This window comes from Sabethes cyaneus, chromosome 2 (genome assembly GCF_943734655.1).
Source record: "Sabethes cyaneus chromosome 2, idSabCyanKW18_F2, whole genome shotgun sequence".
Lineage (NCBI taxonomy): Eukaryota > Metazoa > Arthropoda > Insecta > Diptera > Culicidae > Sabethes > Sabethes cyaneus.
This window is the reverse complement of record NC_071354.1, coordinates 36,947,450-36,968,818: the sequence shown is the minus strand read 5'-3', so window position 1 is coordinate 36,968,818 and position 21,369 is coordinate 36,947,450. Positions and strand designations below refer to the sequence as shown.

General features: G+C 40.7%; 2 protein-coding genes across 8 annotated transcripts in view; one reads left to right on the top strand and one right to left on the bottom strand.

The window, feature by feature from the left end:
- The window catches only part of LOC128738957 (probable serine/threonine-protein kinase ndrD), a 122,672-nt gene extending 113,532 nt beyond the window's left edge, over positions 1 to 9,140 (top strand). For 3 of the 4 annotated variants that reach the window (XM_053834462.1, XM_053834460.1, XM_053834459.1), the window contains exons 6-7: positions 5,256 to 7,856; positions 8,079 to 9,140. In XM_053834462.1, coding sequence (XP_053690437.1) covers positions 5,256 to 7,856; positions 8,079 to 8,463 — 2,986 coding nt within the window. In that variant the 3' untranslated portion in view covers positions 8,464 to 9,140. The remainder of the gene's footprint in view (positions 1 to 5,255; positions 7,857 to 8,078) is intronic. The other variant, XM_053834461.1, reaches the window with a different exon arrangement.
- Positions 9,141 to 16,267: 7,127 nt separating this feature from the next.
- LOC128734529 (serine palmitoyltransferase 1) lies at positions 16,268 to 19,633 on the bottom strand. 4 transcript variants are annotated; one of them, XM_053828775.1, is made up of 7 exons: positions 19,477 to 19,633; positions 18,477 to 18,639; positions 17,918 to 18,417; positions 17,528 to 17,855; positions 17,230 to 17,465; positions 17,036 to 17,162; positions 16,268 to 16,974 (listed from the first exon to the last, which is right to left on the bottom strand). In XM_053828775.1, the coding sequence occupies exons 2-7, from the start codon at positions 18,525 to 18,527 to the stop codon at positions 16,798 to 16,800; spliced, it is 1,419 nt and encodes a 472-aa protein (XP_053684750.1). In that variant the 5' UTR covers positions 18,528 to 18,639; positions 19,477 to 19,633; the 3' UTR covers positions 16,268 to 16,797. The 4 variants fall into 4 exon arrangements, with proteins under 4 accessions (XP_053684750.1, XP_053684752.1, XP_053684751.1 ...); XM_053828777.1 differs by having other exon boundaries at positions 18,477 to 18,580; XM_053828776.1 differs by lacking the exon at positions 19,477 to 19,633 and adding an exon at positions 18,840 to 19,460.
- Between the last annotated feature and the right edge of the window lie 1,736 nt (positions 19,634 to 21,369).

Below are 21,369 nucleotides of genomic sequence, written 5' to 3'. Positions count from 1 at the left end.
GTTTCATTTCTATCCCGTTTTATTCTTTTCCTGTTTTCTTGTTCGATGCTCAGTTCTCATTGTCTCTCTCGTTTTGTTTTGTTTTCTTTATCGTTTTTTTCACTTCCGTTTTACTTTTTTCCTTAGTCTTTATTATTCTTCATTGTCTGCCTCATTTTCTCGTTTTTTCTCATCTATCAATGTTCTTTTCTCTCTCTCTCGCTTTCTTCTTATCTCTTTTGATTTCTCTTGTTCGTATTCTGTCTTGTACGTTTACTCTCTTTTTCTATCGTTTTTTTCTTTTCCACTATTTTCTCCCTCTCAAAGAGAAAAGGTTCTTCATACGGTAGTTTGATTTTTCCTCGTTTTCCTCCGTCCTGATTTTTCACTGTTCTGTTTGTCTATTTTTATCCGTTTTCTTGTTTTCAAGCCCGTTTTTCATCTTTTCCTGTCAAGTTTTTTGTCATTATCTGTCCCGTCAGTTTGACATTTTCGGTCTTGGTTTTGGGTTTTTTCACTTTTTTACTCCTTTTCTATCCCGTTTTTCGTTCGTTTCGTTCTTCCTCCTTTTTTTCAGTTGCCGTTTCTCCATTATCTCGTATTTTTCCCTTTTCTTTTCCTTCTTTTCTATTTCGTTTTTCTCTCAGTCCAGGGAAATTTTTAACACTTAAATGTTTTACACTATACACTAGAATCTCGTTTTACGTCCGTTCATTTTACGTGATTTCGTTTTACATCACGTTACGTCCAAATTTGAATTAACGTCCTCTCGTTTTACGTCCAAAATTTGAATTAACGTCCACTTTTTTTACGTCCAAAAATTGAATTAACGTCCTCTCGTTTTACGTCCGAAATTTGAATTAACGTCTTCGGGAAAGTTACTTAAATGACTGCCGCGTTCAAGATGGTATGGAAAATAACGCAGAATTGACTCACTACGTGGCGCTAGCGTATATGTAGTATTCTTATACAAGCTGTATCTTGTGTTGCTGACTATCTAGAAAGTTGCGGTCTTCGGGAAGGTTACTAAAATGACTGTCACCTTCAAGATAGTATGGAAAATAGTGCAGAATTGACTCGCTACGTAGCGTTAACGTATATGTAGCATTCTTATACAAGCTGTATCTTGCGCTGCTGGCTATCTAGAAAGTTACGGTCTTCGGGAAGGTTACTTAAATAATTGCCGCCTTCAAGATGGTATGGAAAATAACGCAGAATTGACAATTCTATAATCCATACAATCCGACGAAAAGCCCTTGATCTGCTAATCAACTTTGTCGAAGACACCAACGTTCTATACGGTCAGGATCACGAGTTATTCCATGTTGGAACCAATTATGTCATTTCGTCCACTTTTTTTACGTCCAAAACTTGAATTAACATCCTCTCGTTTTACGTCCAAAATTTGAATTAACGTCCTCTCGTTTTACGTCCGTAATTTGAACTAACATCCACTTTTTTACGACCGATTTGATTTACATCCCCCCAATAGTGGACATAAAACGAGATTTGAGTGTACATTACACTGTTTATAATTACATTTTCCGTTAAAAAATGGGACGGTTGTTAATCGCCGACTCGTCTAAACTCGGTGCTGCACAGGCTATTTATTTTCTCGTACAATATAGCATTGTCGGAACCGTGACGAGATATTCAACGCGTGAAAACCGTTGATCGTCTTCGATGGCTGAAACAGAATCTTTTTTAACATTTTTTCCCATTTTCCTCGTTTTCCCGATTTTGTTTTCTCTCTATTCTTCTTTTCCCTTTTAGTTTCACTTGAATTCCGTTCCATTTCTAGTTTTCCCTCTTTCTCTTCTCTTTTTCCTCTGTTCCGCAGTTTCTCTTTCTCTATTCCTTTCTTAATATTTTTTGAAATGGTGGTTCTACAACTACATGTTTGACCGCATTTCAAGGTCAAGACTAAAAACTCGAGGTTGGTCTATTCCTTTCTTGTCATTTTCTGATTTTTCCCTGTTCAGGACAAAAAAGGTCTTTTTTCTACCGTTTTACCATGTTTATGTCGGTCCCATTTCGAACTTTTTATGTCCCATTTTGAATTTTTCTATCTCGAGATTTGTGTATTTTCGCCCAGATAACACAAAATCGTAATAGTAAGTTCACATTAAATCGTTTTCATGTCAATTTCACATTGGAATTGTATAATGATTAGAGTATGTCAAATCGAAGTGAACAATAAGTTGTCTTGCAGTCGTGCGTGTCTTCATATACAATTCATGACTGTGAATTATAAAGCAGTATAGACGATTGCAATATTTGATTATATCTTAATCATATATTCAGGAGTATTTAGTTGCGTGTTATAAAAACTACGCAAAATAGAATTACAAATAATTGTCAAAATTTTCGCACGTATATCGCCTCCACTTTGGTACATATATGTTCTTATATGGCGTGAAATATAACTTTTTCGTTCAGATATGATTTCGTATATCTCAGTTGCAATCGAGATATACAAACCAAATGGTTTACTGGGCGGTTCTTTTTCTGGAGAGCAGCAAGAGACGGAATACCTCTAGATCTATCGGTAATCCATCTGTGAATATGCTAAATTTTTACTAAGAAAATTAACTAACATTTTCATAAGAAGCTGTTTGCTCTACGCCGTTTGGTTCATAAGACATAAATGTTTGAATTGGGTATTCAGGATAGTCAGGAATACCGGTGTTCTGAACCGGATACAGAGATACCTCGATATAAGACAACTTATAATTTCAAAAAGTTGTCTTTACCGAAATTGTCTTATATCGAAACATGATTTTTTTAAAGAAAATTGCATAAACGGTCGCCAATTCTGCTCTGTCTTGTAGGTTTACGTTTTTTGAACTATTTATTATTGTTTGAGCTATTAGTTTTTTTACAATTTTAGGGTTATTTTGAAATAATGAGCATCTTCATGGGGCCGATTTTGGGATGGAAAATTAGCTCTGGTTTCGTTACCAGCTATGTCAAAAAGATTTGTCTTATATCGAGGTAAAAATTGTCTTATATCGAGGTTGTTTTAGAACGAGGTTGTCTTATATCGAGGTATTCCTGTATTCAGGAATTCAGGGTAGCCTAATTCAGGAATCTCTGGAAAACTTAGTTTTTCGGCCATAAATCAGGAACAACAAAGAATGTTATCTTATAAAAACTTCCGTCTGACTGAAACACGATTTTCCACTATCACTTATCATAAAATTAGACCTAAAAATGGAAATAAATTGGTTTTAAATTGGACCTTAAATTGGACTTAAAATTACACTTGAAATCGGTGTCGAAATCCGGTATGAATTAGAATTGAATTTGAATTTCAAAATGAGTTTAAATTAGACTTGAAACTAAACTTGAGATTTGATTTATAAATGGACTTGAAGCTAAAACTATTTTTGCGCAATTAATTTACATATCACAAAAATTGTGGCTGATTTAATTTAAAACGGACGGACTTCTGGGGTTACAGAAATTATTTTGATTTTAAATTTTTTGATTAAATTTTACAGAGAATACACTGGCCACGCCAGTGAGTGTCCGCAATACCAGCTGGTCATCGTAATAGTTCAGCTTTCCGAGTGTAAAACTAGCGTGAATGTTCAGAACTTCATCATAATCTGGTGAGCTTATCTTGCAAGACGTGAAAATTAGGCCTTTCAGATGCACAAAACCCAACCGAAACCATTAAAGATTGTTCTCAGAATTTACGAGTAGAGAAGTACTCTGGATGCTTTCGGAGATCTCGCCAATATTCCTCTAAAATTAAACTTTATTTTACCAGAAAGGATAATCTGCAACAAACCGCGGTAGATGTAGTGTAGTCTTGATCTTCGATAGTGGGATACTGAAATTTAAAACCGATGAATCGTTTAACCATTATTGACAATTTCGATTTTTTTAACTCTCGTTTGATCGTAGCATCTGTATACTTCGTGTTTTGTATACTTCAAATAGTTTCTTACCACTTTTTTACTTAACACACTTCCATTTGACATTTTTAAGCTGTCTGATCAAGTAAATTTTCAAAAACTATTTTGACCGTAGAAAGGCGTGGCAAAACATGCAGCTACAGCAAATTGATATTTCATTTATTGAAAGCACGTGTCTCTGACAGATGTAAAGAACACACGATCACAGTAACCCATAATTTCAATCTGTGAATTCCCCAACCGAGAACTTGGGCAATTTGTTTAATCCTGATATAAACACAGTGACCTCTCCTTAGTATTTTTTTTTAATTTTCAATACTCCCAAGAGTATAAATTCGTAATGACCGGCTGTAGTCAATTAGAGAACTAATTCAGAGAATTGTTGAATTACGAAACCTAGATCAGAACTGAACAAACATAATACAAACCAAAAACCCACAACTCTTACAGTTATTCTTACTCTTTGGTCTACCACTTTACCAGTATCACACTCCACGGTTTTAGTAACGCAGCACGTGTGTTCTAGTGACCCTTACCAAAATGATCCCCTTTCCTTCCAGTGATGCCTCTTTCTTCGATCTACACGAAAAATCAAACACTTCATCGTTGGCCAAACAGAGTTCTCTGAGCTGTACTGCCACATCAACTGGGCCCAGCCGGGAGACTCTTTACAGTGTGCCCAGTTTTGAGACGTATGAAGAGTTCTTCTATTACTATGAAAAACAGAACCGTCTGATGTCTAAGCAGTTCAACTACGGGGAAGACAGTTGTAGCATTGAAGAAGAGTTTGAAGACGACGAAGAGCTAGAAATTCCTTTCACCAACACGATCACCCCTGCGAAGGGCAAGCGCTCGGGCGATCGAGGGTCTGGTCGCAACGGCGGCGGCAGGGGTGCCAGCGGCGACGACCCTGATCCGGAAGGGGAGGAAGATTTTGTTCCTCCATTTTACGACTCGAATGAATTGATACCGATCGCTGCAACCGGTGGTGGTGGTGGAGGTGGTGGTTCTGTTCGAAAAAAAGTCTCCCGCATTCCCAAAAAGATCGGCAGGGAGAAAACATTGCACCCCCCAATGCACGGTAGACGGCCCGAAAAACAACACCAAGACGAACTCGGGGCCGTGGAAGGGAGTCCTTCCTGCTTTAGCGATAGTAGTGTTATCGATTCTAGAAAACAGAAGCTTTCGCCGCAAGCTTTCTGCGTGGAGCGGGTGGAATGCTTTGATCTTATGCGCGATCGGAACGAAATCATCCAGTACCAAGAAGCCCGCACGTAATATGCAACTGATTTTTTTCATTAGTGTTTTTTTCTTTTTCTTCTCTTTTTCTGTCTTGATTCCTGTTAATTGCAGTGGTTACACTCCGGACCGTTATGATCCGTTTCTGTCCGCTAAGAGACAACTGGAGGAACTATTTTCACCAACGTCTAGCTACAGTACTTCAACGCCACGACAACAAACCTCCAACTATCGTGCGACAACTCCTGTGACACCCACTGCTGCCATGAGTAAATCGGTAGTTACGCCGACGAGTAAAACATCCCCCCTAATAAACTCGAACTTTCGACGTGCCTCGTCTTTGCGAATGCCTCGCAAAGTTTCACGGCCAATGTATATAGAGAAGGCAAAATCGAATATTCAGAAGGGAATCACTGATGACGGACCAGTATCTCCAAATTTCCTCAAATCCTCCGAATACGATGAAATACCGATTAAATCTGCTTTTAATGCGCTGCAAATGGCTGAAAAGCCCAAGATGAGAGATTCAAGCGCCACACGAAAGAACTTAAAGCTCGATATCAAAGATCCAAATCTTCCCGCAACGGATATTCCGCTGTCGAAGACAGACTCGCTGGCTGCATTCCTGAAGTACGAACACGAACTTGCTCTGGCTGCCATGACCGAAAAAGACAAGAAAGACAAAAGCAACAGTTTAAGCAAACGATCCTCCTCGCTTAGTGGCCATGACCGAAAGGAACCTGTGCAGTGTGAAGGCGTTGCACCTATTAAAGAATTCAAAATTGAGCGTTCACAGCGGGAAGAGAAAGAGAAATGCGAAAAAATCCTTCAGGATATGCAATCTTTAAAGAAACAACCGCAAAAATTGGTGCCCATCAAGCTAGAGCCTATTAACATAACCTACAACAGTAACATTGTCAGCAACAATTTGAACTGTAGTGGTAGTGGTAGTAATCATAACGATAGTAACAACAAAAATAATACTAATCCTAGCAAGCCAACCGTAATCTCCTTGGATACAATCCTAGGCAAAAGTAACAAACCGAAAATTATTCCTGTGAATGATAAAGAGAATCAGAAGGATTCGAACTACATCAATCCACAATTGATCAACAAATGCGATAATCTTCCCATGAAGGCTGCTGCCAAAATTTCCGTTCCGGAAATTAAACCCGTTATAAAACCATTAGAAACACAAAAGCCGCCACTGATTCGTGCAACGGAGCGTTCCAACAGCTCTCCGGAATCAACTGGCGGAGGCAAAGGCAGCGGTGGCGTAGCACAACCGGAGGTTGATAACCGACTAAAAGACCACAACAGTACGAACAGTGACACAAGCGACGACCGGCGACCCGCGCTGACCAGACAGAATGGCACCAGTGCTAGTGCTAGTGCTAGTAGTAACAGTAGCAGTAGGGACGCTAGTCGTGAGGAAAGCCCCGACGACCCCCAGCCCCAACGTAGTGTAGTAGCCCGAAACCAAAGTCACAACGACGATGCCAAACCTCAAACACCTGACCTGCCGTCGTCACCGACGGCGATTCCGAAAGTGTCCACCCCGATTGCGGTGGTGCAGAAAAAACCCGAACGACCTCCACTTCCATCGTTTGATGATTTTGACTTTGACAAATTCATATCCTCATTTGAGGAAGAACGACGCTCCTTCAAAAATGCCTTCTACTCTCATAGTCCAATCCCAAATGGCAGAAACAACAGCAGTGGTAGCTTTAGCAGTAGAACATACTATCAACCTACCTACAATGTAGACAACAAAGATAGTCCATCTAGTGTGAAGAGTGTTGCTAGTTCGAACGGTAGTAATAGTTGTAGCAGTAGTAATAATCCTAGCCATGTCACCTCCCCTAACAGCCATACTCATCACAAAAGTTTCGATAACCACGTTAGATCTGAAGAGGTTCCCAAACGCCATACGACGACGACACAGCAACAACAGAGACCGCAGCAGCAATCCCAGGAATCACCTCGAGTGCCTCCTCGGCGCAATCTGGGAGACCCGGCGAGCTCCACAATCCGAAATCTGCCCAGTTTGCCGGTGAACAACAGTTTTACTTCAGCGGAATCTCCTCTGGCAAATCCGATGTCGCCTTCGGCGCTCCGAATTGAGGCGTTAACTAATTATGGCTTTCCTAATGACACCATTAACAACAACACCAACATCAATGGCAGTCCGCTCGCCAGAAATAGTCCATCAGCAACGCGCTTTGGTAATAGTGGTAATAGTTTTAACCCTCATCCACCAAACGCCATGCACCAGCCATATCAACAACCATTGCAAGTGAACAACAATAACAATAGCAGCTGTAGCCCGGTACCAACACGCCTCGTGCCGCAGCCGTACGCATCGACGCCATCACCACTGTTCGATCACTCAGCCCGGCACCAGTCTCCGTTCGGTACAAATGGGCTTGGTAGCGTCGGCAGTGCTACCGATGGTGGCAAGAGTGGCGGTGGAGGTGGTATAACGTTCGACGACCTATCCCCGACGGAAAGGGACCTCATGAAGAGCGTCCAGGAGCTGGATCGAATGTGCGAATCGTCTTCGTCGATGTACCCGGCCGACTCGGACGAGGTTTCCAGTGTGGAAGGTTATCCCCTATCCAACTCATCCAGGGATCATCAAACCGTCGGTAGACATCATCACCAGCGGGCCACCGCGGAAGCGTCTAAATTCAGTGCCGATTCAGCCTACGGCAGGTGGGTGCTTAATTTCTAACAATGTCCGGAAGGTTGTTTACCAACTTCCAAAACAAGCCTTATAGCTCTAAATCAACATTAGTAAAACCGTAGAACGTTTTAAAACATTCCATTTTACGAACACGTTAATTTAGTAACGGCTCAGAGCCACCTAGTAGCAGACTAGTTTCATCCATCACGCACTCTAACCGCCCCTTACCGCTCTAATCTAATATCATCCAGCAGCTTGTCCCGCCAGTCGCCACCTTTGGATCAGCAGCAGCAACATCACACAATCCGGCGGACATATCACCAACGCGGGAGTGGTAAATCCACCACCAGTGCCGCCACCGCCGGTGGTGGCACCGGCTCAAGTCAGCAGGATGCGTTCGACAACTCGAGCGGTTCCGAATCGTCCCTGCCACCGATCACCGCGCCGCTGAAAACGCAGAAAATCGAACTGATTCCGCACCACAGAGAGCTGCAAAAGATGACGAACGGGCAAATGGGAAATGGCGGCGGCAGCAATCCCATGTCCAAGTTCTGTCACGAGTGCGGCTCGCGCTTCATGATCAATACCGCCAAGTTCTGCATGGAGTGTGGCATTCGGAGGATTATGTTGGATTAATCTTCCCGGAGATTTGTGTCACGCACATTATTTTATTCCCCGCGTTGGTTTGCTTGACTACTGTTTAGATTACGTAAACAATAAAATTCTAGTGAACGACCTTTTCTCATCCGGTTCCGTTAGACTCGGTATCTAACTTTCTTACGTTTTTGTATTGTTATTTTTTTCTACATAATTAAGTTACCAAATCTATCGTATTTAACAGCATGGTATAGCGATTCGAACAAACGAAATATAAAAAACATATTAACAAAGACTGAATCCGTAAGTATCAAAAAAAAGTGGAGCCTGTTACACGAACAAAAAAACACTAACCAATAAATAGCACTTAACTAAACACTTTCAAAGACATTCTAATAAATACATCCTCCAATTAGGCGAAGATGAATAGTAAAAACAAATAACGTGCCCAGTAAATTGCCCATAATTTGACTTTATCTATAGTATAGTAGAGCTAATCAATTGTCTCTTCTCGCTTGATTATACCTAATATTATGTTGCTTAAATTGTTATCCTGCAAACCTAAGAATCGAACATCTTCGACGGTAGGTTTGTTTTTCGATAAACCGAAGCAACCGAACCCTGTGCAAGTGCTGTAAGTGTAGAATGACGAGCAAAACCCCCCCTAGTGTTTAACGATGCATTTTAACACAACTGTCCAGTTTGATAAAAATCAGTAAGCAAAATACCTAAGCAGGCGGGTTTTAATTGTTTCGACATATCCCAAGGCACACCATAGTTTAATGCAAAATAGTTATTCGTTCCAAATTTTGATCGAAATTAGGAGAAAATCGAAAAGAAGTCATTTAATTTCGAAAACGAACACTTTAGGAATCATTATAAATTTTTTGGTTTAGAAAAATTATTTAAACAAGCTTCAAAGTTCGCGGTTGATAAACGGTATAAATTTTTGACAAATCAATTAACGCCGCATCCACTAGCGTGCCCAGACATAAACAAAAGGTCGGGACCCCATCTTTCAGAAGAATGTTTTAACTTGAAAAATAAAACGGAGTAATCGAAGGATGGCGAATCTACGTTTTCTGTTCTGTTTTTTTCTCTTTTCTAGTCACGTTTTCTGCTTTTTGTTCCGTTTTTACTCCTTTTCTGTACCGTTTTCTTGGTTTTAGCTTTCACTTTTCATCCGTTTTTCCTCTTTGTCACTCGTTTGCCTTTTTTCTGTCCCGAAATTCCTGTTTCATTTCTGTTTCCGTTTTTCTTCGTAATTTTCAGTCTTCTTTTTGCTCAAACTTTTCTTTTCTTTTCTCTTTTTTTTCGTTTCCAGTTTTTGTATTTTTTCCTTCTTTTCTTCTTTCGTCTTTTGTGTATTTTTTGCGTGGCAGCCATTTCCTCTGCTGTATCTTTTAGTCAATTTTTCCTGTTTATCTTTACTTCTAGCTATTCTTTTTTCCCTTTTGGTTTCTTTTGTTTTCTGTTCCGTTTTCCCTCTTTCTCGCTTTCATTTTTTTCTTTTTCTGCCTGCCGTTTCCTCTTTCTCTGTTGCTTCTCTCTTCTTCTCCTATCCCATTTTTCTCTTTTTCCCGAATCCCAAATTTCTTCTGTTAAGTTTTTTGTTGTTCTTCTTCCGTTTTTCCTCTTTTCCTGTCTCGTTCTTTGACATTTTCTATTCCTTTCCATTGTCTTTCGCTTTTTAACTCTTATTTTATCCCGTTATTCGTTCGTTTGGGTCCTTTTTTGTCACGTTTTGTTGTCCTTCCTTTTTATCGCTTTTATTGTCTGTTCTTATTCTTTTTCACCCCATTTCATTTGTTTCAGTCTGTTTTTTCCTCTCTCGTTTCTCCATTCTGCTCCTCCCGCATTTTTCCCCTCTTTTGTTCCGTATTTTCACTTTTTCTATCCAGTGTATCTGCATTTTTTTCTTGTTTTCTTCGTTTGCTTTAGGATGCTTCCTCATATTCTTTCATTTTTCTTATTTTCTCTTCCGTTTTTCATCTTTTTCCGTCCAGTCTTTTCGCCTGGTTTTCCCAATTTTCTCTCCCATTTTCTTCTTATCCCGTTTTTTTCTCTTTTCATGTCGAGTTATTCCTCCCATTCTGTCACGTGGTTTTCTTTTTGTCATGCCCCTCTTTATTCTCTTCTCTCACCCGTTCTGCCTCTTTTTCTTACCCGTTTTCCTTCATGCTCTTTTCTGTTTTTTTCTCTTGCTGTCTCATTTTTCCTTTTCTGCTTCTTTCTCTGGAGTGCAGCAGGGAACTACCTCTAGCTCTATCGGCACTGTAAATTTGGGTGAAATTGTTCACTTTTTCGAGTATTTTTAAATACCTGTAAATTCAAACATTTTTATGAAGTTGATTCAATTTTAAAATAAGTACAGGTCGGACACGATTATCCGGAAAACTGAAAAAAATTACACTCCGGGTAATCGAATCTTCCGGATAATCGAGCAATATGTTTTTCAATTTTCTAATCGATTATTGAACCACCATCAACATTTACGAGACCAAATAAAAATAATTAAACCCAATCCATTAAGGACTGAATTAAATGGAACACATAATGGGATTGAATTCAAATTTCTCGACAACTGTTGTAGATCGTAGCTGGCATATGTCAAAAATGAGAATTGCTTGCTTAAAGTGTGCATATTTCCTGTCCAATAAATTGGTGTAGTTCCCATCTATCACTATATCTATTACTGTCACTGGCTAAAATGTATCAATTGATGGGCAAAACAAGTCTGGAATGCTTGTTTTCCCAAGCTTTTTTCAAAATAAAAAAAAAAACAAAAATTATGACTTCCGGTTAATCGAGCCATTGTTTCCGGACAATCGAATTACGGATAATCGAACCCCCAACCCCCTATAGTGCTGGTTGCACGACTCTCCAACAGTGTCAAGTAAGTACATTTTACATAAATTGTTTTCTTGTAGGACACAACTAAATTATATCGCCAAAATGAACATTCCCTTTTTCGGGTGGAATTGTTCACGTAGAATCACGGGAATGACACTTCCTATATCAACCTGTACAAAAAAATCAGAGAGGTTGTGTACAAGACACGACCGCATATATAGGTGGCGCAGTACTACGTAAGTCTCTTTGTAGTGATAGTAGCATGTATTCATGCTTGTAGGGTTTTTGGAGACACTCCTTTTGGTACAGTTCCGACGTCGTTGTCTTATTTGTAGTAACGAAAACTTTCGTTTTTCTGACACAGCTGCAAATGCCCTGCCAAATCATAAATTTTCGAGCAAATTTGTCGGCAAAAACAAATTTGTTTGGAACATCCCCCCTCTTTTTTCGCTCTTCTGTTGCGTACAGTATTTTGAACTATTGTGGTATGTCCCGTTTTATTACTTTACTATACGCTTCAAGCTTACCTATCACTCATTGAGGAAGTGACAGGCTGGTAGCTAGAGCTAGAGCTAGAGGTTTATGACCCTAGTATCCTGATCGGCGACGCCTAACAAGATCTCCCCTTTTTAAGATACTGCAGCCTGCGTACTATTTGTGATTCACGATTGCAGAGCAAGTGTTCCGAGGTTAAATATCATCTTGTACGAAACCGAAATTCCGAAGATGATATTTACTCGGACAATGTCCTGTCGCAAGACCGGTAAGCTTGCTGCGATCTCTCTTATTGAGACTCAGCGACTTTTGAGTAACCCTCATACTCGACGTTATATATTTTTAGATTGTTTGAGCGATTGTACAGCCATCCTACTGGCCATAACTGTTCGGCTCTCCTTTTGTTTCAGCCCACCCTCCAGCATACAGTCAGAGATCAGGCAGAGTGAATCTTGACCCGTGAGTAGAGAGTTGGTGCCATATCTTCATTTGTCGACTTACAACGAGTCGGCGTGTTGAGGATAGACGAGGACCAGGACTGAACCTCTGCTAGCGCATCGTTCAAGTCCTGTTCCTCCCCTATTCTCCTCTCCACCTCATTCGTTTCTTTGTTTTCGGCAGAAAGAGCATGCACGGTAAGAAATCGTCCATTGCATCAGTGACCGGCTTGATGCAGCAAGGGCAAATTACTGTGGAGGGCGCCCTGCTACTCCACAGGCTCCGTTGCGGTGAGAGAATTTGTAGAACACCCCCCCACCCCACCAGTCATCCCTCGGTACGGGTCGCGTCACACCTTGAATAAGGGATTTATCCATTCAAATTTTTACATGATAGCCATGGATAACAGCTATTAAAACCATCCTCCTTTAGGGGCTTTGGACCCTCTGCTTTACTTCTTAGTAGTCTTACCTACTACAAGAACTGTCTAGCAGGCGGAGAGTTAACACTCAGCCTTCGCATGAATGCCCCCTTCTCTGTCCGCATACGACTCTAGTTTCCACCGGTTGTCCGATTTCCACTAAGGAACGTAGCCCGGATGGTACCACGAGGAGGTAGAGATAGGAGTTGCTGAATAAGAGGCTGTGGAACTTCATGGTAGTTCTGGAACGCATTATTCAACCATTTACCATCCAGCATCCCCCCAGGTCGTTGCCAAGTAAAGTTTTTGACCTGACATTTGTCCGAAGTTAGTCTTGACATAGGTTTCATCATCCATCAGAAGAGACCCGTCGAACTTGGTTAGCAGTCGATCGTATAGCTTTCGAGCACGGATTTTGGCCACACTATTTTGTTTTATGGTTCCGTTTGACTGTTTGCTAGCTCGATACGACTTATTCCTTCCCGGAGTCGAATTCACCTCACAGTACTATAGGCAGCACCAAATTTTCTGACGATCCGACAGATTGGGATTCCTCTTGTACTGCTGTTACCAGTACTGAAATACCAGTTCTCTAAAAATGCTGTCGGTACTTCCAACCCCAGGCGGAAGCATATGCTAAGAGAAATTTAGAAAATGAACTACAACGGACTACGCGGTTTGGACCAAGGTAAAAGAAAAAGGACAACGATTATTGAAACCTTGCTACTTAGAATGTCGGGACTTGAATCGGCACGCGTCCTGCAGAAGATGAATGTCGAGGTTGCAGCTACAGAGACTATAGGTTACAGAGGTGACGAGGCACTCAAAAGCCGCTAAATTTTGAATCAAAACGAAGAGTACCATCACAAATAAAGGTAACTCTCCGTTTCGATTCAAAATTTAGCGGTTTTTGAGTGCCAAGTCGCTTCTGTAATCTATAGTCTCTGTAGGGTACAGCTTTCTGAAGGGTGCAGTTCGGTTTTGGTATTCAATGCTGGCAAGGTTACTGCGGTTACTATGGAAGCCACTACGGTTGTTTGCTGGTTAAGTGGAAAAAATGTAAACATTTTTTAGTTTTCGCTGACCAACCGCAGAGGAATTTAGTGAGTGCAAAAATCAAAAGGTGAGGTGCAAACAAATAAGTAGGTATTTACGGCTTTTCCAAGAATAAGACCTACGCAGTGTTGTTTTGTGACAAAGCATGTAGAACGCTAACTGCATCATGGTATATCTCGGGATTCAGGCAATGAAGAAAGTTATTGTTTCTGTTTTAGCATGACCATTATTCGAAGATACCAGTACCGGTATAACCTGTATTGATGTTAGGTGATATGCTTAAAAACTTGTGCTAGGAAAATTTCAGAAAATAAACAACAACGGAATAATCGGTACGGACCCAGACTAAAGAAAAAGGACGACGATTATTGGAAACTTGGTGTCGTATCCAAATCCCGAATCTCACGTCTGTTGTTCTCGAAAGTAGCACACACCACACAGAATGACATATCTCATTTTCTCATGTTACTCGACCTTACGGGAAACGTTGCGCACACACCACCCCATCGGCAGGCAACCATGTTTTCGCCGCCAACATCTCGTGTGTGCGAAAATGAGATAGCATGTCAGCACTGCGTTTCACTCAACTGCCAGCAGTCTGAATTGGGCCCGCTGTCAAATTTTGAGCCCAGGACATGCTGTCGCTGAAGTTCACTGCAGCTCGTTATTAGAGATGTCGATGGGGTGGCACACACAAAGGAATTTTATACAAGGTTGCCAAACAAAACATCTATCTTAATTAGTATTGAGGCTGAGGCAGTGCTAAAATATAAAAGTGTTATTTTCAGCTGATATTCAAATTCATAGCTAAGCAAGTTTAGCAGTTCATATATGCTATGAGTGCTATTAATTTGATTACATTCTATCACGCCAATGCTATTCACTACACTTGGTACTTGGAATGCTGACAGTCCTGAGACTAGGCTTGAACCGGCAATATTAGAACCGGCGCGCAGATATTCTGGCAAGTGAGCTGCAGAAGATGAAGGTCGAAGTTGCAGCCATCCAGGAAGTGCGATGGCCGAAAACGGTAGAATACGAATTTCGTGCAGTAGATCCTATTGCGGGCACGAATTCTTTTGCCAGAGGAATGGCTATCTGCAGTACCTATTTCACACGATGGAACATTTGGAAGGACGCCTGGAAAAACCCTAATGAAAAGGCCTGCTCTCAGATCGACCACGTTTGGGTAGATGGTCGGCACTTTACTGATGTCGCAGACGTGCAATCGTTCCGAGGATCAAATCTATCTCGTAGTAAGCAAGATCCACGCCTGGTTGTCCAACGTATTCAAATTGAAACCAGCGAGTAAGATACGATTGCAGAGTACTCTTGGAAGATTGATGAGCGAATCGGTGAACAACTTGGAGAGAACATGAACGAGCAGCGGAGGAACATCCACGATGTATCAGTACTACAGAATTAAAAGTGTTGGGTACTATTGCTGCAGCCACTTCCAGTGAGTGGTTTGGCAAAGAGTGCCAACGAGGGACTGATGAAAAGAATCGAACCAGAAGTCGCATATTGACTGCAATGGTAACACGCCAGAGCAGAGAGAGATACTTCACCGTCGTAAGAAACCCCAGGCCTGGGATCTTGCGTTCTTGCGCAGACGGAGAATTGCTTCAAGAGGCACGATACGATAAGCTTCTTTAATACGATTAACGGAATCAGAAACCGGACCGTGCTAACTCCTGTTCTGTGCAACGACAAGAAGGGGAACCTGATTACCCATAGATCGGAGGTGGCTTGGCATTGGAATCAACATTTCGATGCATCGTTGAATGGTGAACAAGATGGAGCGGTCTGCAGAAATATTTTTGATCCTAGGGTTCGCGGACGATATCGATATCATCGGTGTTAACCGTAGAGCTGTGGAAGAAGCGTACACGTACATCTTAAGGAGGAAACTGCAAGGGTAGAGCTTCTCATAAATTCTACCGAAACAAAGTTGGATGAGCGCTGTTGACGTGGATGCCAGAACAGCGGGTATTAGGGGCGACTGGAGAGTGGTAGTCCAAGGCCGAGAAGTGTGGAGATGATTCCTAAATTCGGCCTAGATTTGATAAGAGGATTTGTCACCGAAAAAGTAAAGTAAGTACCAGCTGATTTCCCAATTATTTGGTAGCCATGAGCCTCCCAATTACCCTCGATACTGCAGCCAAATTTTATTTTCGTTGAACCTCTTCGTCGCTTACAGTTCTAGCCTTCTTCTGTTTGTCCTGCACACTCGAGACTCGACTAATATTCCTCAATATAGTCTTAGCTAACTACAAGGTATTGTCCGAGTTCTTCCCCTTGGGAATCAGACTAACGCCATTGTCGTTGAACCATAGAATTCGAATAACGACCGGCGACAGTTAGCCAAGTCAGACCAGAAAAGGCAGTCAATTTTATGTTGCTCTAAAAAAGATAGCAATCTCTTTTGAAGTGGATTCTTTGGATAAGGATGCTGGTTTCCTGCGGTCTTTTCACCGATTGGGCCAAAAAAGTTTTTATGCTTCGGTGGATTCTATTGAACTTCCTCTAAAGTCAATCAAAAATCAAAAATATTAAAAAACATTATCATTATTTCTTCAATTATTGGAATCCTTTATTGTTTAGATTACATTAACATTGTTTGAGAAAAATGGTAATAAAATCGAAACACACTTTATGATAATTAGATCGATAGTTGTAAGGGAATTTGGTATTACTAGAATGTTGAACCAAAGAACTGGTTGTAGTTTTTCCTATTTGAGGTTGCAGAAAGTGCAACCAAACTAACTAATTATTTGTATGTAGATTAGCAAAAAAAAAGCATGTTTCCGTATTGAATTATAAGTTTTTAAGCCAAAAGTTATAAGTTTCATACATTATCATACAACGCTTCTGTAATAATTGAGCAGAAATAATAACACTAATCGCCCATGCGGTTATCATGGTTGTTTTAAAATAGAATTACATTCTAAAACTTGTTATTGGTTTAATGAGGCAATACAAATTTCTAGTTTTATTCTCGCATCCGAGAGAAAGGCAGCTGAATGTTAAACTGAACATGCTGTGTTACTGTCTGTGTGCATAGGTATCGTTGTTTGTGTGGGAGCGTTTTTTTTTTTTTGGTTGGTAAATTACGAGGCCGCTACTAACACCTTTGTCGCCGCTTGCTGCAGGATCCGAAGCGCTCCGTCAATGTCGGCATCAGTCAGAAGCCGGCTAACCGTCAATCTAATACTGGGTCGCGGACAGTGTTTCTCCATGTGCTCCAAATATTCCGGAGTGATGACCGCCAGGCCGGTATCGATGCACTGTAAGAGAGGTAATTTAATACAAACGTTCCTGAGATTCACCTATCAAGTGCAAGCGTACTTCTCTAGAAATCTTGTCTAGAAGTGTCTTTTCTGTGACTGTATCATACTGTTTCTTGAGGTAAAGATGTTTTACGGGCGATAGAGGATCTCCACGACAGCTGAAGTCAACGAGTGAAGGCAGTTTTCTGCAAACGATAGAGAAACAATGGATAAAAATGTCCAGCTTAAAAAATAGCAAGGTGATGTACGTACTCCGACACTTTCTTGCAACAGTCCCGCAATTCGACAAATATTTTTGGATTACTTTCGAACCTATCGAGAGCATTGATGGCAGCCTGAGTCAACAAAGGTGGCAGAGATGCGGAAAAGCAGTAACCCAATCCGGATAATCGCTGGTGCTCCACAATGAAAGAAGAACCAGCGCAAAATCCTCCGATCGTACCAGCTGCCCACTCCAATCCTGCTGATCGAAGATCTACTTCAATTTTCTACAAAAAAAGGACCATAATTTCTACAAACTGCCATATTACGAGAAGAAAAGTCCACTCACGTCCACATTAAAATGCTCGACCAGGCCACGTCCACTCTCACCCAGGACACCAAAGGAAATGCTTTCGTCCAGGAACATACGCAGTTTGTAGCGCTTTCGCAGTTCCACCATCTGCGGTAACGGACAAATCTCTCCCGTGTTCATGTAGATAGCTTCCGCTACTAGAAAGCGCCTTCGTTTAGCTGCTTTTTTCGGATTTCGTCTATCCTCAACCGCTTGTTCTTCTAGCAAACGTTCCAAATCAGCCAAATCGTTATGTTTGAAATAGACGATTTTGCTTCGCGATGCATCCAAGCCTTTTTGGATAGCAAAGTTTATGTACTCATCTCTACAACAGAAACCAAATTCCATGAATGTTCGACAATTTATAGTACGCGCACATTAACTTACACAAACACAATATCGGCTCGCTTGGCGTAGGCTGGAATAGCACTAGCAATAGTGGAGAAAGCATACGAGTAAACGACGGCTTCCTCAACTTGCATAAATTTTGCCAAACGTTCCTCCAGTTCGAGATGAACATCAACAGTGCCGTAGAACCCGCGTGGCCCACAGGAACCAACACCATATTTACGTAAACTCTTGATGGCTTCCTCCTCCAACTGTTCGTCGCCCAGCAATCCCAAGTAATTATGCGACGCTAAATTCAGACACTGTTTTCCATCAATGTTGATCACCTTCCCAACCTTGCCGTAAACAACGTGCGTGTGAAGGGCCGAGTGATTACTGGGAACATCTCCGACCAGTGGTTCGGGAATCCAATCTTCCAGCAGCTTTGCTTTTTGCTCGGGCGATAGCTGCCTTTCTCGTTTTCCATTGCGCTTGTGGAGCACAATCCATATCACACCGAGCGCCAGCAGAGCTTCCAGTGTCAGCTCAAAGGCCGTCGACTGTCAAGGTTTTAAAATTGAAAAGCATAATTGAATGGGATTTTGATTAGGGCACCTACCTTCTGAATGATGTCGTAGATTTCATTGATGATATAGGGCGTTGTTACCATTTTCCAGTCCAGTTTGAAGCCGGTTAGATGACTGCTAGCCGCCTATTATATTGCTAGCAAGCAGAAAATGTGAAATCCGAGAACTGTATCAATTCGCTCCGGTTAGTTATGTCTGATAGGCAATAAATAATTGTCACATGATTATTAATAACTCGATCAAATCACCATTTAAATGGAATGAAAATTCTAGTAATCCCTAAAACAAGCGGTTCATTTAACACTGACCTCATAGTTTTGACATAAAGTATGTCAAAAGTTATACATTAGCTTAATGAGTAATACCCTAGGCAGCACATTTTCGTGTATGTTTACCGTTGTATTGCTGAATCGACATGCGGTGTACACAACACATAAGAAATCTTTATCAGATTTCGCGTTATATGTGATAACTGCTTGATACGGTGTGTTATGAGATTTCCACAAATTCCGGGGCCTTTTTTTCAAGTGATGATTCACATATATAATGTACTTATAGAATCCACTTGTGATCAGCAATATCATACAAGAAACTCACAGTCCGGGTCCGTCTACTAATGAGCTATTATAGTATATACCTAGTATCCGGAATTGTACTTGAATAACACTTGCTTTGCAGTGATAAGTAAAACTTTTTCTTCACATAAATTGCAAATTTACAGACTGATTACGAAAACTGCACAAACACTTCATCGTGTTATTATTTTTCTTCCATCAAACGAAGTGCACACTAAATCCACTTAATTGGTACACCAAAAAAGTCTCGCCACTCCCACCCGCCGAACGTTTAGAAATCAAAGCAAACTGGGTACAGGTGAACTTAAACTATCGGTATATGCTGGGGTATATGTACCGTACCGCTAATTATATGCTGGTCGGGTATCGATCCGTTTCCATGTAGGTGAAAATTTAAAAAAGGCCTTCGAAAAATTTTCCCTGATGATAAAACATTTGTAAACAATGAATAACTAACCTCTATGGACACAGTATTAATTCACTGAATTATGTTTTCTTGAGAACACCAGCTTGTTCTTGTTTAATAAAAAGGATTCACAAACCATAGGAATACAGATTTACGCGAGGATGAAAATTGCTACAGAATGAAAGCACCGTACCCGCTCGTACCGTCGCCGATCACCGTCCGTGTGTTCCACGCAGAGATGCCATATTTTCTAAAAAAATGTATGGAACTGCTCGAAAACCAAAAAAATCGAGCAGTTTTCCAGCTACTCGAATTTTCTGGTTTGAAAATAATCTGCGAAAATCTGCACACTTTTTTAGGAAGTCTGTGAAAGTTTAAAGAGCTTTGAACAAAAATCTGCACCGAAACAATGAAAGTCAGAAAAACTGCAAATATCTGCAAATTTATAATGATCTGCAAGACCGTTCCAAAAATCTGGAATTTGCAGATAAATCTGCAAGTCTGGTATCCCTGGTTCCACGTTTGACGTTTGAACAAACACGATGTCGGAGTTAATAATTGTAGCCCGGTGCAAAAAAAATGTCATGATTTTTCAAAACGGCAAAGCGCGTACCTATAGAACATGAAAACTCTGGATTTTGAGGTGCGACTGGACTTAAAGTAAAAGTTGGAATTGTACAAGGAATTGCACTGAAAATTAGACTTTGAATGGTATTGCTGATTGCATGAAAAAATGTACCATCCAAAGTCATGGGTATTAACCACAGAGAACAGACATTTATGTTCATATAAAATTTCATTCAAATGGTGTGTAAAACTTTTAATAATACACTAGCGACATCTATCTCAGGGTGCACCACTTGCTCTTCGATCATGTTGCCATATTCAATATCCAGCTTTCCACGAGCGATAATGGCGGTTATTGAGCACAAGTGGGCACAATCTTTTGACATTCATTGGAGGAGCGTCGAGTTCGCCCTGACGGAGTTACTATGGAAACATCCATGATTGTTTGTTGTTCGAGTGTAAAAATATAAACATTGTTTCATTTTGCAGATCAGCTGAAGTGGAACATAATTGAACGGATTCAAACTTTTGTAGTGGTTTGTGGCCATAATTTCCTGAAAGCACCGGCTCAGGATACTTTCTACAATCGTGCGAATTAAACATTCGAATGCACTCAGAGGCAAACGTGAACATTGAACTTCATATTAGTCGAATCGTTGCCAAGTTTGCTCTCGAACAGCGTCTCGTTTTGATAAGAAACTTTTCGCTGCGTATTTGGCCATTCTCCCTGAAATATCCGAAAACTGCGAAGCCACAATTCATAAAACTTGTCCGTTTAATTATGTTCCTCTTTAGCTGATCTGCAAAATTGAACAATGTTTACATTTTTACATTCGAACCTTGATTCGAACAACAAACAATCATGGATGTTTCCATAGTAACTCCGTCAGGGCGAACTCGACGCTCCTCCAATGAATGTCAAAAGATTGTGCCCACTTGTGCTCAATAACCGCCATTATCGCTCGTGGAAAGCTGGATAGTTTCTTGCTATGTTCTTCTTATTTCAATAGCTGGCAACTCCACTGCCAGTTGCTGTAACAACGTATGCATGTTTGTTTATTGATTGTAAACATTTTTCGAACACGCGATGTTTCAGTAAAATATGTGAAAATGTATTTAGATTTTTACACCTATTTTTTACACCTATTTTTCGACGATTTTTGTATAGTAAAGTGTTTGGTGAAAGGTAGGACAATATTTATTATTCTGCCTTTAACTTTATACATTTTCATCCGTCAAAATGCCAGGAATAACCGTGTTCATCGTATGGTATGGTACGATTGTCATACGTAATTCGGAACGTCGGACTGATGAGGTAGGTTTTCTGTGCAGTCAAAAATTAAAAAAAAAAACTATTCTGTTCTTTTGTTATCAGGT

What these genes read in the sequence shown, in the direction of transcription:
- LOC128734529 (XM_053828775.1), bottom strand. Translation starts at nt 18,527, where the DNA reads ATGGTAACAACGCCCTATATCATCAATGAAATCTACGACATCATTCAG. An exon ending in CGAGCCGATATTGTGTTTGT is followed by an intron (nt 17,856 to 17,917) that starts GTAAGTTAATGT and finishes TTTCTGTTGTAG; the next exon opens with AGATGAGTACATAAACTTTG. An exon ending in TCGAGCATTTTAATGTGGAC is followed by an intron (nt 17,466 to 17,527) that starts GTGAGTGGACTT and finishes CTTTTTTTGTAG; the next exon opens with AAAATTGAAGTAGATCTTCG.